Source organism: Paramacrobiotus metropolitanus, unplaced genomic scaffold (genome assembly GCF_019649055.1).
Source record: "Paramacrobiotus metropolitanus isolate TYO unplaced genomic scaffold, Prichtersi_v1.0 Parri_scaffold0000038, whole genome shotgun sequence".
Lineage (NCBI taxonomy): Eukaryota > Metazoa > Tardigrada > Eutardigrada > Parachela > Macrobiotidae > Paramacrobiotus > Paramacrobiotus metropolitanus.
The window spans coordinates 898,217-919,937 of NW_026570258.1; the positions used below are offsets into that span (position 1 = coordinate 898,217).

Below are 21,721 nucleotides of genomic sequence, written 5' to 3' on the forward strand. Positions count from 1 at the left end.
CTAATGGGTTTCGAGGGTAAAGCACTTTACCGCATTATCATGAATCAGCACAATGTGCAATAAGCGATAAGATTGACCGTGTTTACATTAGCATGTGCGCATTCTGCGCCTTGTGTACATTGCTAAATGCCGTGTTATGCAGGGCTATCAAATACCGGTTAACAAGGTATTGTACATTGCGCTTTAGACCTTAAATACGTAGAGTAGTAGTATTTCAAAGTTTGCTTCGTTGAAAAATAAAATGGAAATTCCTTCGCTGAAACTTATGGTTGCGGGAGCAATTGGAATCTGTTTGGCGCTGCAGGGATCTTGCTCAACATGTTCCTTAATTTTTGGTAAGCGCGTTTTTATTAACAGCTTACAACTGTACTTGGCTGTGTCTCCGAAGAATCGTTTCCCAGTTCTCAATTTTTGTGCAGGTGCCTTAGTTTCCACCTTCGTGTTTTTCGCTCTGGATTTCGTAACCACCAAAGATGCCACTGCTCCACTTTCGATAACCTTAAAGAAGTACTTTCGCTATCGCAAGACGTATTTCTACGGGATGTACCTGTCCTGGAATCTGGATAAGGACGTTAAAGATATCCGCAAAACGCAAGAAAAAGAGCTGCTGGAGATCCTGGAGTACAACGCCGATACGGAATACTATCGTAACAACAGTATCCATAAAGTGCGGACCCGGGATGATCTCGTGCGGCGTCTGCCGTTGATTAAGTACGCGGCGATTGAGAAGTATATTGAACGTATGATGGCTGGAGAGCAGAAAGTTCTGACGTCCGATAAGCCGATGCATTTTGCTGAGACCTCCGGGACGACCGGAAAACCCAGTCGGCTGCCGTTTCTACCGAAGCTCTGGAAGGTGTTTGGGCAATACATGGCGGTTGCGCTGTACTATGTGGATAAAGAGGTCCCGCAATGGAAAGGACTGGAACGGGTAAAACTAGAGTTTTATTTTTTAAAGTAACGAAAACTATATTTGGCTCGCTTGAATTGCTGGGCTTGTTGAATAAAATTAATAATAGTGTACCGCTATTTTGGCCTAGTGCGCAACGTACAGTCACTACAGATACAGTGTAATACGAAAATGACGATATTAATTATTACGCATAGTGCGTAAGCAAGCGCTTCGCTGGGCGCTGGCTCCTTATGTGCACTCAGTGTGCTCTTGTTGCACGGTGTTTATTGAGTTATTTTGTCAAAGTTCTGAATCCGGCAGTAGTGGCCGATTTCCGATGTGGCCGATTTCCGATTTCTTGCTCGTATATTGTTCAGGGTTGACACACCATTAGGGCGTAATACGTATGTTGCAGCTGCGCTCGCTTCGCTGAATAGCTGCGTCATTTAAACGCTTATATGTTCATGCTGCTTTTTATCAGATGATGCGACTGTATTATACACCGCTGAGCAGTCTAGCCATAACGCCCAGCGGAGCCACGGTCGGCCCGGGAACCGCTATGAAAGAGTTCTTCGGGGCGGAAAACCTGTACACGACCCCGGCGGTGGGCTACGAGATCGCCAACGAGCAGACCACGCGCTACATCCATCTGCTGTTCGGACTGCGGAATCGCAACATTAAACGCATCGACACCACTTTCGTCTCGCTGATCTACTTTGCCTTCGCCGACATGGAGCAGCAATGGGAACAACTGGTGAATGACATTCGTCGAGGAACCCTGAAAAAGGATTTACCAGGATTATCGGATAGTCAGCGCCGAGAGCTGGAGTCACAACTCTCGCCAGATCCGGCACGAGCCGATGAGCTGGAATGCGAGTTTAAGAAAGGTATTAATGACTGTGTTATAGTGTGCTAAAGGTTATCAGTCTTTGAAGGACCGTTGTGATGATCACGTTAACGGTTTTTTTACAGGTTTCGATAAGACGCTTGCGAAACGCATTTGGCCCAAACTGGAGCTGTTGGGCTGTATCAGTGCTGGGCCGTTTCTGCACTTCACCGAGACACTGCAACAGCAGTATGCGGCAGGTACAAAACCGTTCAACCTGGTATGATGGAAACGCTTTCCGCTGTACATGTGCAGTAGATTTCACTGATCTATTTAAATAATAACATTCGTATCTTCGGTACTGCACGCTGAACGCTCCCTTCTACAACAAAAATTCTGCGTGTTACGGTATTTGCACATAAAACAAGTTTATTCTGTCGGATTACGTCGATAAAATGTGTTTGCTTTTGTATGGTCAAATTATACAGATATAAAGCCATTTAATCCATGGTTCATTGGAAGCGAAGGATTTTACGGATTGAACTTGTGGCCGAATCGTCTGCCGGCTGTGTATTTGATATGGCCCTACAATATCTTCTATGAATTTATTCCTTTCGAGAATGTTGAGGAAGAGCAGCCAAAGACAGTTTTTATGGACCAAGTAAGAAGCGAATACGCCGATTTGTTAGAAACAGAATACTTCTTAAGATACGGTATCAACTGCTTTTTTTATTACGGAAAATTACTAACCTATTCCAGTTAAAAACGTTAGGCATAGATATACTCGTATTCTTGATTTACTATTCAATAGGAAAAATAATTTTTAGAATTCATATTAATGTATTTATATTTGATGTATGTTTTACATGATGGATGTTTATTTGATACAGAAGTACGTATGCTTTACTCAAAGTTGCAAACGATCACAAATTTACTGTAATATCGGCTAAATTCGTAAAAGCTTAAACCTAAATCATTATTTTTAGGTGAAAGCCGGAGAAGAGTACGAACTGGTTCTGACCACACATGCCGGGTTGTATCGGTACCGATTGGGCGATATTATTCGCGTTGTGGACTTTTACGGACAATGTCCAATTGTGGAATTTCTGTACCGGTACACAGAATTTTCTACTATGACCCTTTCCAGAACTGTACATTAATTCTATACAAAATGATTTGTTGTAGCACAGGACAACTGCTCAACCTTAAAGGCGAGAAAACCACAGAAGCAGCGGTACTGGAAAGCATTCGCAAAACCCTGACAAACATGCCGCAATTAGGAGAGCTCGTTAATTTCGCCTGCTGCGAAAGTCCGGCCCTAGATACGATCGGCATTAAAATCCGTAAGCCGTAAAAATTTTCTGTAGAAATATTGCAACAATAAATTTTAATAACAATATAATAAAATATTAATAATAGAATACTAATATATTGATGATATAATGGAATATTAATATAGCAATGAAATATTAGAATATAATATTTGTATTTCTTATCAGCAAAAAATGATTAATTTTTGGTTTAATAAAAACATTTTTGAGCCAATAGTAAACGCTTATGATTTACGACAAACTGAAGACTCACAAATTTAGCAAAACAAATTGAATTAACCTATGGTAAAAATTAAACCAGTACAATACATGATTAACTGGAACCAGAATACTTTTGCTTTTACTTATGCATAATTTGCTTTTGCGACTTGTTGATTATAGCGAGTGACCAATGCGAGGCACCGTTCTACGTTGTGTTACTGGAAACCGAATCGGAAATTCAGCAATCGAAAATCGCTGAGCTGGAAAAAGAACTAACAAAAAAGGTAATTTACAGTATGTATTAAGAAAAATAAAACAGCGTAATTTATATAAAATTAAAAAAGAACATTGTGACTGTCACCCTGCTTCAATTTTTCCAGAAAAAGAACAAACGCGTAAATTAGTACGCAAAATCAAAATTAGATACCTATGTTTTTTATGGCATTTCATCTAGAGTACATATTTTATTCGAGACATTGGACTGATGGATTTTATTTATTTATTCTGTTTATTATTGCCTGATTTATTTAATTGGTTTTATTTGCATTTATTCCATTTTTTTCATTTTTTCGTTCGTAGCTGGATGAAGCGATGGTGGAAACAGCGGGTCGCTATGGATTCCAGCGGAAAAAAGGCGGATTGGACCGGCTGAAAGCGTACCTACTGCAGCCGGGCGCTTTCGACCGACTGCGCAGTTACATGCTGGACACTTCCAACACCTCCATCAACCAGCTCAAATTACCGAAACTCGTCAAGAAACCGGAATTAATCAAGTTTATACTTACGCAACGCATCAACAAGCACTGATTAAGCAACGAAAAAATTACAACAACTCTGGAGTGTTTTAACAGGCGTAAAAAATTATGACAAGTAAAAGCAGAATAAAAAAAACATTAGCAGACAAGCAAATTGTGAGATGAAAATCATGAAGTTAACGTAATTTCAACGACATGAACCGCAAAAACACTACAGGAATGTACTGCATCTCAGGCAATTAATTATCATGCGGAAAATGGGTTGTTATTTCCCCACGTATGGCTAAGTTCAACAACGGAATATCCATGGCGCGGGAAACCTATAAGGAAATAAAATCAGCAATAAGATTTATTTTAAAAATGCCGGTAACCTAAATACCGTCCACGCGTTTTGAGCACTCGTACACGGGCGATAAACGAAACCGGTTAGCGGGAACTATACATTTCCACCGTTAAGATATACCACGAAATTCGATAACGTTAATGACCTATTTATTAACTGAATTATTAATAATTAACTAATTTTAAAATCAATTTTCAAAAGTTATTTTCAACGAAGTTAACTGAAATTTTTAAGAATTTAATTATTGGTCAACAATTATCAAGAAAAATCAGGACAGTGAGCGTAACGCTGCATTTTGCTTAAATAAGGAGATTAAGAATAACGAATATCTCAGAATTTTGCTTTGAGAATAACGAGGTTTCCAACAGTCATGCATCTAAAAGCATTATGAAAAAATTACAGTAATCAAATAAAATTAACATTAAATAAATACTAACTGTATAGATTAAAGTTAAAATTAAAATTTTCAATTTATTAAATACTTTGCCTGGAAAACGCACAACGGCACATTTGTGCTCGTTACCATTACTTTCTACAGTTGCAATAAGTTTTAAAAACAAGTGATTTGATAATATGAAATCATTAATAATTTGATTAATCAAATTAAAAATTTAATTTGTTGATTAATTAAAAAAAATAGCTGGCTAGAAAACAGGCAACGGCACAATCATGTCACTTAATGCCTTTGCAAATTGACGGCAATTATTCGAAACGCAGACCCTACCTGGTGTTTCACGGCGACACGGCCCCGGAGCTGGGACGGCGCGGCAGCTTCTGCAGAGCCTCCTGCAGCGCCTGCACTTTCCCGCCCAGCCGCACCTTGCGCTCGGCCTCCTCGGCGTCCCACTGGCGCTGGCGGGCGCGGCGCTGCTCCTCGGCCACACTGGCCCGCTTCTCCTGCGACAGCTTCTCCAGCATCTCCGCACGGCGACGCGCACGGTGCACCGCGGCGTCGTCCGCTTCCATCTGGAAGGTTACATGCGGCCCGCGCAGACGGCTGAAAGTGTCGGATACTGCGGAGGGAATAGGCAGAGAAAATCAGTCAGAAGCCGCGATGGCGGTGTGTCTAAAAAGTAAGAAGCACGGCAAGTACCTGCGGACATGCTGCAGTGGCGATCAGAGAGGGAAGATCAACAGCACAGAAACCAGCAACAGTACAGCAGTGTACAGCTCTTTGGAAAAATTGTACTCGTACGTCAAACGTAATTTAAAAATAATATTATTAACAGTAATTTACAGTACGTCAACAAGGTATTTTGATAATTTGACTCAAATTATTTGAGTTTCATTTATTTCAGCTTCGAAAAATGAACCGTCAGTCACGACTCACTTGCCAGTATAAATCAGTGTGAGGCCGGCGTCATGACTCAAGGACAGCAGGAATCGAGATCGAGATGGCAAACTGAGTCGATACCGATGCCTCATGACTCCAGTGTCAAACTGATTTAACTGCACATCATTAAATAATTTAAACTTTTTAAATTTCAATTTTACAGTGTACAGTGTAACAGTATTGTCTTACTGTACTTCCAGGTTCATTTTTCGAACTTGAACCTTATTATTGGCAATAGCCAATAATAATATTTTGAAATGAAGTTTGCTGCACAATTTCTCGGATAGCATGTGTGGATACTGACGCTCCATCGCACGTCACGTCCACTTCCGCCGCCGCGGAATCCACCGGTGCCCAGGCCGATCGAAGACTAGGAAATAATATGTACAGTATTGCTATACTCGTACCATACACTGTATCCAGTAAAATTATAATGATTGTTATAATTTCTTGTGTACTCTGTACTTGCTCCTTTTATTATAAAACAATAAAAAAAAATTATTGTATCTGTGCGCTGTCAGTGTTATGCATGGTGACTATTACCCAACAAATATCAAGAATTCGAATGAAATGCGTATGTGTTGACTTTTTAAAAAACCAATAATTTCATATTAGAGCATTTAAGTACACTTAATACAGTTGTAATATTAGAGAGTCGTACTTGCATTCGATACTCGTATTCGTTCTAAGTGCTGAATCGCTGAAGCGTGAGATTCGAACTCACTTGAACACTCGCATCACCTTTCAGTGTTTCGAATCTACAGTATCCGCGAACGTTGGGCCTCAGATTCCCGTGTAACCTTTCTTTAGCTCCAACGATAAATGTAATTTGGTTTATCTGCGAAACAACAAGAGGTTTCGCAAGACATCGTAGTAGCTTTTAGCTGCGCATACGGCAAGCAAAAGCATATGCAACGTAATTCAGCCTATTAAGCCAGAGGATTGTTGGGAGTGAACCCTGGGAGTGAGAAAGGTCGCTCTGCTGCAAATTGCGCATAACCTGATAATCACACTGCGCAAGTAGTCGGTGTGGGAATGGACGGTAATAAGGCGTTTTCCAACGAAACCCAACCAACTTTGAATGTCCAGCAATGGAGCTGGTGGGCGACACATGGTTAGTACGAGGTAGTTAGCACATTAATCGCACTCGATTGTACTTAATGCAGCATAAAACCAAAAACAGCTGTTGTATCATTAAAATTGTTTAATCATTTTTTATGTGATTATGAAAATTATTATTTTGTTATAATATTGTTGCTATTATAAAGTTTTTTTCAGATGCCCTGAAGTTTTTTGAAATTTTTATGCTGTTATGAAAATATTTATTATATTTCCATAATTTAATATTTTATTTATTACATTATTTTATTATAATATGTTGCTGATATAAAGTGTTCCTGATTTTCATTTGAGTTGGTTTTGCAACAGATATTGTAAGGACGCTTTCGAACAGCTTTGAAATTAAAGTGGGGCTTTTCTATTACATTTTCAAATTCATTTAATTTTTACATAAATTTTCAGTAATTCTTTCCCGAAAGATAAATTTTCAGTCATTCAATAATTCTGACACTGCCACATTCTGCTGCCGCTGCATTTAAGCTGCTGCATTTTTTGTGGTATGTGCCGATGGTCCGCAACTCGGCCCAAAAAACTCGGTGACTCGTACTATTTTACCGTACACTGCGGTGCATTAGAATTTAGACGTACTCGCATGCTGTTTTACCGCAGTGCGGGCGGCAAAGATTGACCTACTACCTTTCTCAGCGAGTACCTCGAAAATTCTTTGCAAAATTTGTAAATGTATACAATATCGTAAAACCTGAAATCGGTCATTTAAACCAGAAACGGCATTCGTGTAAACCCGCATCTAAATAAAACAAAAAAATTAAATACAGTATGCCTTTTACAGCGGATGGATCGACTTCAAATTTGAGCGAATTTCCCGAAAGCGAAACGCTGCATCCCACAACATCGGCCTTATTACCGGAACAAGGCGCTACCAGCAGCTACGCTAATGATTATGGCGGTGCGTAAAATTTTTTTTCGAGAAAGGTTACACTTAGTCATTTACCCATGGTCGCGCTTCTTGTGGTCCATTCCTCACAGTCAGGTTTTGGATTGATAATTTCGAGCAATATTGCGCCATACGCGTACATAGTGAAGCAATGACTTTCTTGTTTGATTCCTATTTACCTGCGTGGCGGTGTTTTTTGACTTAATGGTTACCGGAAAGTTGTGGGTGCTCCTTGAGCTAAGCAGACTTGAAGCAGTTCTGATCAGGAACAGAAAGTTAATGAAAGGTCAGAGCGTTCGGAAAATTCCTTTTATGGGCAATGGTCAATATGACCAAGGAGCTAATGAACGGATGCCTAGAGGCTAAAAAGCAACAAGAAAGTGTTTCTGTCTAATTAAAAGAAAGAGATGCTTGTAAAAAAACAATGCTATGGCGATTACCCTAATTACCCATAATGTTGTTCTTGTTTCTACAGAAGATTGGTTGGCGGAGCAACTGGCCAATATTCCCTTGTTGTCCGCGGACGGCAGCGAATCCCATGAACTGTTCCATACTCAAAAAGACGCTGACCATCCGCATTATGCCATCGTGCCCGACCGGGAACTGGTGGCCATTTTAGGTGGACATGTAGACCGCGATACGGTACGGTATAACGATGTTTCAGTATGTACCGTTTTTTTTTTAATTTTGAAGTGCTCGTTAGAAAGCATCGGATTTGGGAAAACCAAAACAGATTTTAGAAATTGTTGCACTAACCATAAGTTTATAACGTGAGCTTTATAACTTTGCAGAAACGTACCCAGACACAAGACACGCCCCTCGCGTAAAATGATGTAAAACAAATTTCGCGGTAGTACCAAAGTTAATACTAAAAATCCCAATAATTATTAAACAGATTAAATTTTCTGCCTTATAAAAATTTGTTGGAACCGCTAATAAAATTAAAAATTACATACATACCTAACTATTTCAGATTTACTGGTTGCTGGCCAATTTCAAGTTGGAGCGCAACGCGGTGATGCCACGGGGATTTCTGTACAGTAAATACGAAGCATTCTGCAATGCCCATGGTAAACTGCTGATGAATCAAGCCTGCATGGGTAAGACCGTGCGGGCGCTGTTTCGTGGTCTGGAAACAAGACGGCTCGGTCGCCGGTAAGAGCCTAAATAAACATATCTTCCTTGAGATTGTTATGGTTCTGTACAAAGTCCTGGTACAAATGATTACTTGGTTAGTAAACTTAGTATACAGTATACTCATGTGACCGTGTACCGCGCCATTTCCCTTTAGCAATGATGGTACAATATGTAATCTTTCTCTCTTGGTTAAGGCATTAGGAAGCACCAAGAATAAAGAGTTCGCAAAAATAAATTGGCATTAATAATGATTTAATACAAGCGCAACTTTTTAGCGGCAAATCCCGTTACCACTACATTGGCCTGGCCATTCATCCAGAAGGCGAATTTGCGGGCATGGTGCCGCTGGAACCGGAGGAACCAGCACCCGAACCGGGGGAAGGCGAGCGAAAGCGGCGAAGGTACGTAACCTGCTGCCGCAAACTATTAATTTTATGAGTGTGATTGTGTGACTATGTTTAGCGATCACGCGAACTGGTATCTGGCTGTGTCCGAAGCTCCGCTTACCGTAGATAAACAAAACTTCATTGTTTTCCAGCTGTTTCTCATTTCAGTTGGTACAAGTTTTTACTTACTCTGTAGACTGTATACATCGAACTAAGCTGATTTAACGATCTTTATTCATTCATGTAAAACAATATTCTTTGAAGAGTCTCAGTGTTCTGCAGCAGTACAGAGTAAGGTTAGAGTAGTTACTGAGGTGCTTTATATCGCAGAATTTCGCGCATAACAATGGCGGCCAAGAAAGTCCCAGACAACCCCGTTGGCAAGCAGTTCGAGACAATGGACCCGGACAACCGGCTGGAGATGGCGCTGGACCAGTTGGATAAGCTCCTGTCTGTCCGCCGCAACCGGGCCCTCATTCCCCCTCGCCTCCGACAGGAACACCTGTGGGATTCGATGCTGTCCTTTGACTACTACCTCCTGCCTGATGGACTCACCAAACAGGATGTCCACGACATTCTCCGCAATTTTCGCGTACATGTCGGGGTACGTGCTGCACGAGTAACGAATACCCATCTGTTCGATGATTTCGTTTCGATACATTTTATAACAGCTCTATCACGTAACTGCAATGGGTTTCAAAAAAATTTTTGGAAATTGTATGTAAATCCTGCATTTCCACGAAAATACAGCTTATGTGCTTTTTCCGGTTCCATATCGCGGATTCTTCGTTCGACATGCACCGTGCAATTTTTGTACCGCTTGATTTTTAGTTATTTTTACGTATCTGCGCGTCGATTAAATGTTACGCGCGTCCGATTAACAAGCGCGAGCGATTAAGATTTTTTCGGGAAAATTTCTTAATCTCAATATTACGGGAAATAACCCGGTACATAGTACCGGTTCTTGTTGGACGATGTACCATTTAATACTGGTTTGTTGCTTTTGTAGCTTTTAGGTCACTCCATGATAAGCGGCGTGTTGCTGGCTATACCGAGTATTTTGGAGAATTACTGGATGACGCACATTACCAGGTAACCACCAGCATATTACGGTAGCATTTCCGATTTGGCGAATCATAGTATGCTAATAACGATGTTGGTACGTTCCTAGCCTGCAGATTCCGGAAAAATTTGACGTGCAAAAGTTTGACTTGGCACTACAGTGGCAGCCGCTGGTGGAATGCTTTGGACACTGTCTGGTGGAACTGTACGGTTCTGTCATCGAACAGATTCTGCCAAAAATGGACAAACCTCTTAACGGTATTTCAACGCTGGCTTTACTTGTCTGTGACGAAATCCTTTGTTCATTTTTTAACGAGGCTTTGGCATTCTAACTAATTTTTACACCCTAAGCATGGCCAACCATTCAATTACTACAGTTTTAAAAAGACTGCTGACGTCTTTTTAAAACTGTGGTAATTCAACTTATTTAGGTTTTATCAGAGAAATTTTTCGGATCATCCACGCGTCGATTAAATTAATTTCCAAGGAAATGGTATCATTATTTTCTTACACACCTACAGTACAAATTGTTTTTTTGTTCAATGCAGGTCAAACTCTGGAATTCCTGTTTGAATTCGCCAGCAAATATGCTCAGTGGGTGAAAGCAACCGCCAGTCATCTGTCGTTCGAGATTCAAGTAGTGCTCGTGAGTACTGCTTTCCCTTGTTCTACTGTTGTTATGCCCTTTTTTACAGTTTTTACGTTCATCTGAACAAGTTCTTGTCTAGTGCCAATAGAGCGGGCATTACGGCTTTAGCTGGTTCTCCTAGAACACCCGGTGCCTTTTACGCCCGCGGTTAAATTGTAAAAACCGAATTAATATTATGTTCAGACAGTTCAGTTATGTCCACCTGATAGCAAGTTGCGATGTGTTATGCAGAACGCCGCTGCTGTTACCTTCTGCCAAACACTAAAACAGATGATTGCGCTAAACAGTGCCCTTAGCATGGTGGACTTAGTGGAACGAGACCGATCCAAAGCCAACATGATCAGCGAAGGGTTTCGCGCGCTTTCCGACCGCTTCATCCTGGTACGATTATTATTATACAGCAGCAACGCTAACGCTTTATCACACCTCCTTTCAATAAGACTTAAATTTTTAATGATCTACGAAACAAGCTGCTTGATATTCCACGATGTTTGACATGCTATCCAGCATTTACCAGTTAGCAATGTCAACTTCTTCGGGTACAAGTTTAGTGGATGCGCTTTTTCATGCTTATTAGCCGGCTGTGGGCCCATAACGGGTGCGCAGTGCACCTAAAAGCCTTTAACGAGTACATATTTGAAAATTTTATTTTGAAGTGTTATGATTGGGAATTGCTTGGTAGATTGCCAACGTGAGCCAACCGCGCGAGCAACTGATCAGTGCCATCCACAATCTGACCATCATGGAATCCATCGTGGGCCATGATTCCATGCTGCAGCGCTGGCGCGGCTGGACTCACAACATGATCTCCATTAAAGTGGAGCAGGCGCAACAGGCGGCAGCTGGTCTGTCGGACGGGGAGGCTATGCTGGTTAAGGAAGCGGCCCTGTCCGATCTTCGACAAATCTGGATGGGTCTGTTGTACGTAACAGTATTATGGAAAATATTTTTCTTTCTTTGACAGTTTCTTATTGTTTTGTTATGTTGTAGCAATTTTTATAATTTTTGTTTAATGCTGTTGTTTGTTAGAACCGAGATGCAGAAGAACGTGGAGCGATCGGGCCGCGATTACTCCACGCCGCTGACTTACGTTCTCAGTTACTACATCCACTATGCGAATTATGCATTGGATAATTTCCAGGCCAACTTACACCGAATGACCTTATTGCAATACGGCTATCAGGTAATCAATTAGTACTACTCGTTGTGCCTTCATTTACGCGAACGACCATGACTGAACTCCCCTCCACCTTCCGCTGTGCGAGAGGGAGCGAGATGAACCGTCGTAAAAATAATATGAACAAAATGAAGTTCCTGATGTAGAAGTATCGGTTATCAGCAGAATTCCGTTTATAATTTTCATACTCTTTTTTTCTTGCCGGTGCCTTGTTAAAAGTAGTACATACTGTACCTTTCACTTTAAACTACGATTAGTTAGCATCATCTACTATTTTTACCATACGACTCATACGAGTATGTGCAATTGTGAGAATACATAAACAGAAGAACTGTATGGTACTAAATTATCGTGTTGCTGACACTTCAACGGCATCCCATGTCCTGCTAGATGTGCAAACACGTCCTGCAGACCACCGACTACCTCCACACGGCGGCCGCGCCCCACTACGACATCAGCTTCTTCGCGCAGCGCTTGATCCACACCCTGAACATCAACGTGTACGACTTCCACTACTACGGCAACTTTGACGAGCTGCGCCCGCTGATCTATCTACCCCATTTCGGACGACGTCAGCAGCCGGCGTTCCCGACCTTATCGCACAACTTCCAGCTGGACGCGGCCGTCGTACCGGTGGCCATGCCGTCCACGGACGCCCCACCGTACACGGACGCCGTGGTGCCGGTCAGTATGGAGGAGGGCACCTCCGTGGAGCAGTACGTGGAGGCCGACGGGACGCACAGTTTTCCGGTATTCCATGTCCGTGATTCGCTGCTGACCGAACAGGATCTCATGACGCTGGAGGCCATTGAGGCCGCCGCGCATCTCGATGTGGAAGAGAGCTATCACGACTAATTGCAATCTGTGTTAAATTATGGTTCGATTGGTGTACCGTCGTACATAAAAATTATAACCTGCTTGTACTGTTATTTATTTAGTTGGGCATGTTATTACGATGGGCTACGATGTGGTGTAAAGCAGATTCTGAACGACTGGGGAACGATGATACCAGATGCTCCAAAGAAACAGCTTGGTACTTGTATGTATTTGTTTGTTCTTTCAAGATTGAACGGCTTTTTATTTACGTTTACTCAGCGACATAAAAGTCAGTCATTCCACTACGGCCATTATTGCACAATCAAGAATTAAAAAAACAACCAAAATCACTATTATCAACAACTTTATTCTTTCTCGGTAAAGTTCCTAAAACCCGCGGCCGCGTTGCCTTTAATAATTGCAAGGCTAATGCGCTGCTTTAAAAAAGCCGTGGATCTGCCTTCTCCGGATCTCTCCTTGATTTCCGTCCAAAGAAGCTGACCATTTCTCTGGCTGCTTCGCCGGTCACTCCAAGGGTTTCCACGGCAAAAGGGTAAAACCAATACTGTTCCCCCAGATCTCGATAACTGTATCGTTTCCGGCATTCTGCTTGGTGTGCCGCTGCACCCGCTGCCTTTGCAGACCGTTTAAGGTACGACTGAGCTAACGTGTCCGCAAAGGTGGCGTCCCATACAAGCTGCTTTCCCTCTCGAACCGGCACCAGTGTCAATCCATCCGGGCGCTTACCGTTGTCTCTTTCAAGCGTTACAGACGAAGAAGACAGATGATACTAGTCGAGAACTGACGTTGTTTCTTTATACATGAAGGTTGCTTCAGTTTGGAAATACTGTTATGCAGTGCAGCAAATGCGATGCAGAGCTCATATTCCAAAATTGTGAGGTCCTCTTGCAAAGTATTGCATCGTTTGTAACTTTGTATTATTGTAATTTGTATAGATATACAAACGAAGTTGTTGAATGAGTAAGGTAAGTACAGGTATCGAATTTTGGCCGTAATGGACGTAATGCATTATTATTTGGGCACATGCCATCACGCAGTGTTCTCAGGCATTTGCTTTTGTTTATCTTGCAGTATATGTGTTTCCTTTAGTGTTTGCACATTGGGGGTTATGATTGGGAAATTTCTCGTGTTCAACAACAAAGTTATATCAGCTAGAAAACAAAATGTCATCGCATATAAGTATTTAAATTCGAAACACGCATACCACTTTTTCCGGAAAAGAAGGAAAACTCGATTAATCCACAGTATCAGCTAGCAACGATAACCTATGCCTTACCTGTTACCGTAATAAAGGGAACTGATTAACTAAGAAGTACTTTTTTTCGTTGGGTGGTAAAATTTCACAAAACACATCGCTTATCTTGCGACCGTCGTACTACAGAAGAACTCTTTATTTTGTGCTAGCTGCAGAAAAAAATGGGACTGTATCATGTATTACCCACTGCTGTCATACTTGTACTACTGGTAAGGACAATCGATTCGTATCGAATGCCTCTGTTGACGTATTTCTGGTCGAATTAAGTACGAATAAATAATAAACTTTACTAATTTGCCAATTAAATGCTCTACTTAAAGTTAAAGTAAAACTAAATGGTACATAGGATGGTCATTATATTATGCCAATTCCCTAAACTTCGTTAGTATTTACGTACATTTTACTTGCTAGAGCGCTAGTACTTAGTTTTTGTTGTACTTGTATATATATGTAGATATGTACGTATAATGCTACAGAAACGTTTGCAGGCGACTAGCTGCCTGCAAGCCGGAGCAAACGTTCTCATTGGTCAGGATGACAGTGGACAAATGCTATCGTATCTACCGCTGTTTCTCAACCGCGCCGTACGGCGGCCACCGCCCCCTCCACCCCATGGCCGCCCGCATCCGGGTCCCACCCCTCCGCCTTGCTACTACTACTTGTATTTACAAGGAAAATGCAACTGAACGATACATGCCTGTTGTATCTGTACGAATTAAACTTGTTCCATAACAAATATTTACCTAAATAAACCCACGGTTTCTGATTGCCGTGTTGTTGTGTGGGTTGGCACTGCGTTGGATGCACGCAGCACGCTGTTCTATGAATACAGTACACTATTGTCAGTTTATTTGTCTGTTGTTGTTTGCTTGAGAACTGTTCAGCGATATTACTGCTGAATAATAAAATGGAAAGTATCTGGAGTACTACATATTAAAGTAGTACTCCAGATACTACGAAAGAAATATTTCCGGGCAAAATCGTAGCGATAACGTGGGTACACAGTGACTTCATAAAATTCCTCTACATATACCCGTACAGTCGCTTTTAATATGCGCACAAATGATTGACTTATTATTTTATTGTAGCAGTTTAAAAATAAAAACACTCATTGATTTGATAAGTAATTTTAACCAGTTTCTGGGCAACTGTTTAAAAACACGTCTGGGCTCCGTCTGGGCAGTTTTTCTATATGTTTGCTGATATAAGTACTGAATACTCATTTCATATTAAATGTCGTGATAGGTAGAACGTATTAAAAGATTTAATCGGATCAGAATTAATTGTTTTATTCCCAGCCAATCGTGCGATAAGTCGCAAAAAATTAAAGGTATGTTTTTATGTCGTTTCTGGTCATTTAAAAATTAAAGGTACGTTTTGATGTCGTTTCTGGTATGTTTTTATGTCGTTTAATCTTATTTTGTATTTATAACGTCAGCAACGTGAAGTTTTACTTTCCAGAATTCATGTTAATTTGAAACTGTTAAATAATTTAACAGCTCTGAATATTGTTATCATATCCTATGCCTACATTTTCGTGACCCTTTTTTATTTGCTCCTTTGTGTGCAGTATTTCACCTAATTTCCAATCTTACAATAAGTAACAAATAAATCTATTTATTTTGCCGATCAAAAACAACAGGATTTTTCAGAGAAGTTTCATTTATTTTTCAGATGAAAGTCAGATGTGCAGTTTTCAGCACAATGGTTCTTTTGGCCTTGGTAAGTGATCCTTACCGGCAAGGGCATATGCAGCGACCAGGTTCTCTGCTGAACTGCACAATTATCAGTGGCTTTTATTAATTACAGATCACCATTGCCACCGCCGATTTCAGCTCCTTCCGTATGCAAAGGTCACCGTTGTTATTTAACGGAAATCCGGGATGGCAAAGAGATGCTGTGAATGCCAACCGCCTGCGGCGTGCGGCTATCATACCCCAGAAATATCCCAATAAGCCGCCGTGCTATTATCAGTGGTATTATCCCGATGTGTACTGCGGCCCCCATTACAATAATTGACCTACGGGTTAACCCGGAGTCAGTTCAATGAAAAACTGTATCAGTTTTTTTAATTTTTATGTAACACAATAAATTTTTGTATAAGCGTTGGAAACTCAGTACTGTCTGGTACAGAAAAGATTGTTGCACATGCAGCGTTAAAGAGTACTGCAAAAATATTGTTCCCAAAAATGATCTGTTGATGACTCTTCCTGTAATACAGAAAGGAAATTAACTGTTGAGTATTGAGCATTTCAATTTAATCTCTACCCTATGTATACGGTACATGTTTATAGCACTATGTTTACCCGAAATAACTGAGGGCTGTTTAATTGAAAAATGGGTGTTAAACAAGTATATTTCAAACAAACGATAACACGAAGCAGAAAAATTAATAAAAAAACAATTCGATAAGGAGGATCGATGCTTACAGGGAATCACTTCTAAATCAGACTTTCATACGTCCACCGTCATCCTTCCAGTTAAATACAAGCAGGATTTCAAAATTAACACGCATAATTATACATAATTGCATATTTAGTTTATATAATTATTCCACTTGGAAAATAATTCTAATCACGGTCGTTCATGCCGTCGGGCGCATAAATCAGTCGACGCAGCTCCGTAAACTGGCTGTAATACTGGACATCGTACACGCTGACGTGTGTGTGATCAATCAAACGCCGGGAAAAGAAGCTAATGTCGTATATAGGCATTGCCGGCAAATGAAGGTAATCCGTGCTTTCCAGAACACCTTTGCTTGTCTAAAACAGGTAAACATTACAAAAGGTTTTATTTTGAGTTTTCTTCTTCTTTTTTTAACCTTTACCTCGTAACCGTGCTGCAGCAAGCTCGTCCCGTGCAAATTGGCCATAAAATGGTCCATAATATAGTTGGTGTACTGCAGAAAATAGTCGAGAATGCGCGACAACGGTGAAGAGCAATCCTTCGCTGATCTGTCGGCAAGTTTCTGAATTTCCGTTCTAACGATAAAACAGCCGTTAGTCAATTGAAAGACGGTGAAGACAATTCAAGCCGATCGAAGCCCTACAGGAATCCCATCCAGATTTCCCGCAAACCAGACAGCGTGGCTTCTTTGAGCGAGACGACCTCCACCGGGGATACGTCAGCCGCAGACTGCTCGGCCTGTTCTAGGGTGAAGGCGATGGTGTTGTTTAGCCAGCCGCGCCATCGCGTCACGAGGGCAACGCTGTTGGCCAGCGGTCCCATGATGGCTAAATTATGGAGTGCAATAAGAATGCTGGCCGGCGGGTGGGTTACATTGGAGATCTGTGGAGAAGGTGAAATATATTTTACCTAAGAGATAATACCAGCTAACAAAATTTGTTTTCTGTCGAACTTGTAATAACAGTACTAGAAAGTAGCAGCTATGGTGCTTGAAGCACTCAACAAAAATTGCTGATTCGGCCTTTTGATAGGCTTCTAGCTGTGCAGATTGAGAATGTGTGTAGAATGTAAATTCACCGGATCATGGGCTTATGGTTAGTTTAGATTTCCCGTTACCGTAAGAAGGATATAAAACTCGTCATATTACGTCAATTACGTGTAAGAGCAGGGAGCTGGTCAAAACAGGCAGTCAAACCATGATGAACAACATAGTTAAAGAACCGTAATACCTCCGCTTCATTACACTGGTCACCGAAACAAACTTCAATATACCTAATCTTTTGGCAACTACCCGTAAAAGACTGAGTAGAAGTGCGCGTATCACTGTTAAAGTAAGATCAGAAACAAAAAGTGGAGAATGTTTACCAGGATAAAGCGCTCGCAAATAGCCTGGAATTCCTTGTGGATCACGTCCGGGTCAGTTTTGACTTCTTGAGTAATCCCCAATGTCCTGTTGATGGCAGTCAACTGCTTCAACGTTTGACAAAACGTTATGGCCGCAGCATTCTATGAAAAATCGGCATACGTTAATGTCTAGCTACTATAATTCTTATAGTTTGTCTGATCAGTTCTTCAGCCAAGAAGAGGTTGTTGCATTTCACTTGGTGCGAAATACGAATGCCGATCCGTCAACAAACTACAGAGTACTGCCTGTCCTCTGTACTACAATTTTACTAGCGAACTCACCAAGACCACTTGCATCTGGACAGACAGCTGGCTCGCGACCGCCTTTACCCATTCAGCATATTTGCTGGCGAATTCATACACAAACTGCAGTGTTCGTTCTGTAAGCAAGCCGTTATAAGGTTTAATTTACGGGTAAGAGAATGCATCGAACAAAAATACGTACATCGTGACTATGAAATTGTGTTCTTACTTGCCTCAGCGTTATTAGCGGTTCTGAGCTTACCGTTAAGCGGCTCGTCCATCGATGGCAGAAGTTGTTGGGTTAGCGACCCGTACAGGTCAACCAGACACTGACCGATGACCTCGGTCAGTGGCTGCCACTGCAAAGCCAGATGGAATTTTTCCGGTTGGGAGGTTGCTGGAATCTGTAAGCTAAATGCCGCACAAAATGAAAACATGGCTAAGGTTAGTTAAAATTCTTCATTCGATATTATTCGGTTAACAATATTATATTATTAATATTACCTTCGATTATGCCAGAGATAGAAATTCCCCAGAATTTCGGGGATAGCCAGTAATATGCCATTAGCAATAGAGTGGCCTAACAGCTGAAAAATAATCATCATTTTGATACTGTTTCATTGTTTCAAATAAATGTGTAACATCACGTACGAAATTAGGAACAGCAATTTGCGAACAAAAACTGTAGGTATCTTACAGCTACGCTCATAACACGAAAATGTTAAGGACGATTGCAACGAGCGGTCCCACGAAATAAACACCAAAAATACTGTTATGAACTTACGACTTGGTCAACCGGTTGACCTTTTAAGGGCTCTTATGACTTAACTTTATTGAACAAATAATTATCCGTGAATATTCGACAAAAATTTTTAAGTGAGTCGTTTTTTTTACCCCGATGTGAACACGGAAATCGCGGAGAACGGCAAAAATATCCTCTGGATGTAGTCCATAAGGCAGTGCGCCGTGATTCCATGTCAAAGTATACACGGTGTCCATTAGGTTTCCATGCTGCAGCTGTAGCGGAATGAGCCGGCGATTGCAGTGCGGGCGCAGCAGCTTTTTCAACTGTTGTTGCGCTAAGGCCCACCGCTTTTCCGGCTCCATGTTGCTGTACCGTTGCAGAGGTTCCTGAACAGATGGTGCCACCGTCGCTGAAGGGGCTTTCCGCTTCTTGGTTTGAATAATAGTTGGGACACTAACATAAAAATTGCAGGTATTTATTGAACATAATTTATAAATAAAATTACTATAACCTGAAGACGATGCCAGTGTCTGGCTAACCTTGCTCGTTTCTGGCGAAAGGCTACCGGTTCAGGTGCCGGCTCGTCGTCAGAATCTTTTTGCAACATCCCGCCAAATTTTCCGTTAGGATTTACCGCCAACCCGGTATAATGGTAAATACATTTGCCGCTGTAAATTGACATTTTACCATTTTTCAATTTTCCTTGCGGCTAGTAAATGAAATTTATTTTTTAATTGTTACTAGAGCATTAATTAATTGGTGGTAGTTGCGTTAGCAATTAATATCAGCAAGTAAAAATACGAATAATAAGACAGTAATAATAAGGAATTACCGGTGGCCGAATCGGCGAGCCTGCAGACCGGGAAACAACGCCATCACGGTTTTGCCTAAGGATGATCGGTTCATGGGCGGTTTTCCTTGAATTTGGCAAAAACCTTCATATTGGTGGTACAGAAAATTTCGCGGCATCGTCGCTTTCCGATGGGGATCGAATTTAAAGTTGAATAAAAGCCAGTTAATCTACCAATAACATTGATATTATTCCAGAAATTGCCTTTATAAAATTACATCAAACTAATCTTCATTTATGTTATATCCAAATGTGACAGTTTATTGTCACGCTTTGCATAATTAAACCTTTTTGTTTTGCAATATTACCGGTTTACCGTGTCCTGGTCGAAATGTCCTCCCAAAATGGTCGCTATACTTGCCATATCAGGCATTTTACCACGGATCGGGGTGACAGGCATAGTCAGATAAGTCGAAAAATTAACAGCATAAAATTTAGTAGGCTAAACAGAAAATATTATATAGCAAAATCTAACGGAGATTTTATGCCAAACGGGGCAAAATTGTTATCACTGTGTTACTCTGTATCTCCCCATGTGCTGTATACAGCCGCTACCGTATATATAAAAACTGATTAATACATGAAAAAAATTCCGCCTTCCAGAAAATAATTTGTACAATCGTTTGACTGCGTGTGACGTACTGTGTGTCAGAAATGAGGAGAATGTCCAAAACTGATTGAGTCGAAATTCGAGTTCCTGCAGTGGCCGGTTTTATCAAATTCCTCAATCTTGGAACCGTCCAAATATGCGCAGTATACTATGACAACCGGCCGTTGTCTGCCATACCTGGGCCACAAAGCGGGCGTTTACGCAGCCGGTAGCGTAACGATTAAATCGGGAGGACAGTTCGAGAGATTACTGGAGAAGGTTCACGAGATGGCTGATCTGACTAGAATAGATTATGCTATCAGGCCATGGCCATCATCCTGCTGTCCGCGGGTGATTACGCCGCCGCCGACGGCTTGATCGTCTAGTGTCTGCTTGTGCAGCCGTGGATCAGCAGCAAGTACGGTACAATTACATAATATAATGTATGCCGGTTGCAGTAAGTGGTCAGTGCCGGGATGCTTATCACCGCTACTCCATCAAATCTTTGAGTATCAACAGCTGATGCTGTTGGCTAAATAAAACCACTATCCTGTTAATCCGCTCTGTATATGTGTAATTTTACAAAGTTCTTTCAAGTGCGATTGTATAATATTTGGTTTGGTTTTTGAATATAGTATATATTTTCAACTGCGATAAATTCGCAATGGCGTTCGATAAGCTGTACATACAGACTTAATATTTCAAAACACCGGTAAAATTAACAAATGGCCTAACACGAGAGTTATCATGATAAATAATATCTACCGCAACAACTACCAGTTTAAACTGTTTACTACTCCTATAGAGCGACAAAAATAATATACGTTATACCCGAGGGTTGATTTGCTTTAAAACGCATCAGTGCAAAGTTTTTCTGAGAGGTCTGTTCCAAAATCGTTCCCAGAACAAATATAGGAAAGTTCGAGGCTATATTTATAATACTACTGTGTATTATCTCAAATTAAAAAGGGTGTTTATAATACACAGGGCGCGGAAAGGAACGCCTCTAATACAGGAGACGCTTATTAGGGTACCTTATATTTGTAGACTGCGCTTTCGGAAATCAGGAAAATTCCGTGTACTGTAACATAGAAAATAGACTTGCCGCTACCATAAATTAATCTCTTTCAAATGCTCGATAGTTTTTGGGGTAACCCGAGTTTATTTCTATAACCCGAGTTTCGGGGTAACCCGAGTTTATTTCGGGGCGGGCGGCTCCAAATCGGTAATTGAAGGTTAGTAGTGCCGCGCAGCACACCGCTCAGCTGAAAATACTTTTATTGTTA

The 21,721-nt window shown here is 41.1% G+C and overlaps 3 protein-coding genes and 1 long non-coding RNA gene across 4 annotated transcripts; 3 read left to right on the forward strand and 1 right to left on the reverse strand.

Annotated features, from left to right (window-relative positions):
- The first annotated feature begins 167 nt into the window (after positions 1-167).
- Positions 168-4,242, forward strand: LOC129589979 (uncharacterized). Its single transcript, XM_055484923.1, has 9 exons — positions 168-335; positions 420-931; positions 1,374-1,779; positions 1,865-1,978; positions 2,207-2,379; positions 2,705-2,832; positions 2,904-3,061; positions 3,431-3,534; positions 3,830-4,242. Exons 1-9 carry the CDS (start codon positions 242-244, stop codon positions 4,055-4,057), a joined length of 1,917 nt encoding a protein of 638 aa, XP_055340898.1. The 5' UTR covers positions 168-241; the 3' UTR covers positions 4,058-4,242.
- A 2,036-nt stretch (positions 4,243-6,278) lies between these two features.
- Positions 6,279-13,191, forward strand: LOC129590019 (MHC class II regulatory factor RFX1-like). The gene is made up of 13 exons (XM_055484992.1): positions 6,279-6,795; positions 7,591-7,707; positions 8,171-8,337; positions 8,669-8,850; positions 9,108-9,233; positions 9,549-9,822; positions 10,228-10,310; positions 10,390-10,538; positions 10,829-10,926; positions 11,161-11,310; positions 11,612-11,850; positions 11,959-12,112; positions 12,497-13,191. Exons 1-13 carry the CDS (start codon positions 6,717-6,719, stop codon positions 12,959-12,961), a joined length of 2,283 nt encoding a protein of 760 aa, XP_055340967.1. The 5' UTR covers positions 6,279-6,716; the 3' UTR covers positions 12,962-13,191.
- A 2,181-nt stretch (positions 13,192-15,372) lies between these two features.
- Positions 15,373-16,531, forward strand: LOC129590042 (uncharacterized). Its single transcript, XR_008690683.1, has 3 exons — positions 15,373-15,528; positions 15,873-15,920; positions 16,008-16,531. It is a non-coding gene; the product is annotated as an uncharacterized LOC129590042 (long non-coding RNA).
- Positions 16,532-16,768: 237 nt separating this feature from the next.
- Positions 16,769-20,247, reverse strand: LOC129589954 (MHC class II regulatory factor RFX1-like). The gene is made up of 11 exons (XM_055484896.1): positions 20,155-20,247; positions 19,829-20,016; positions 19,536-19,664; positions 19,146-19,449; positions 18,756-18,838; positions 18,514-18,662; positions 18,291-18,388; positions 17,970-18,110; positions 17,248-17,486; positions 17,026-17,179; positions 16,769-16,960 (listed from the first exon to the last, which is right to left on the reverse strand). Exons 2-11 carry the CDS (start codon positions 19,963-19,965, stop codon positions 16,769-16,771), a joined length of 1,626 nt encoding a protein of 541 aa, XP_055340871.1. The 5' UTR covers positions 19,966-20,016; positions 20,155-20,247.
- Between the last annotated feature and the right edge of the window lie 1,474 nt (positions 20,248-21,721).

Bases quoted from the DNA above. Each gene is read 5' to 3' on its own strand.
- LOC129590019 (XM_055484992.1), top strand. From the start codon at position 6,717: ATGGACGGTAATAAGGCGTTTTCCAACGAAACCCAACCAACTTTGAAT. The intron at 9,823-10,227 runs GTACGTGCTGCA...TTGCTTTTGTAG, and splicing joins ATTTTCGCGTACATGTCGGG to CTTTTAGGTCACTCCATGAT. The intron at 11,311-11,611 runs GTACGATTATTA...ATTGCTTGGTAG, and splicing joins TTTCCGACCGCTTCATCCTG to ATTGCCAACGTGAGCCAACC.
- LOC129589979 (XM_055484923.1), top strand. From the start codon at position 242: ATGGAAATTCCTTCGCTGAAACTTATGGTTGCGGGAGCAATTGGAATC. The intron at 336-419 runs GTAAGCGCGTTT...ATTTTTGTGCAG, and splicing joins AACATGTTCCTTAATTTTTG to GTGCCTTAGTTTCCACCTTC. The intron at 2,833-2,903 runs GTACACAGAATT...GATTTGTTGTAG, and splicing joins ATTGTGGAATTTCTGTACCG to CACAGGACAACTGCTCAACC.
- LOC129589954 (XM_055484896.1), bottom strand. From the start codon at position 19,965: ATGCCGCGAAATTTTCTGTACCACCAATATGAAGGTTTTTGCCAAATT. The intron at 18,839-19,145 runs GTAAAAAAAACG...ATTATTTTTCAG, and splicing joins ATTTCCGTGTTCACATCGGG to CTGTTAGGCCACTCTATTGC. The intron at 17,180-17,247 runs GTAGGGCTTCGA...TTTTATCGTTAG, and splicing joins GAAATCTGGATGGGATTCCT to AACGGAAATTCAGAAACTTG.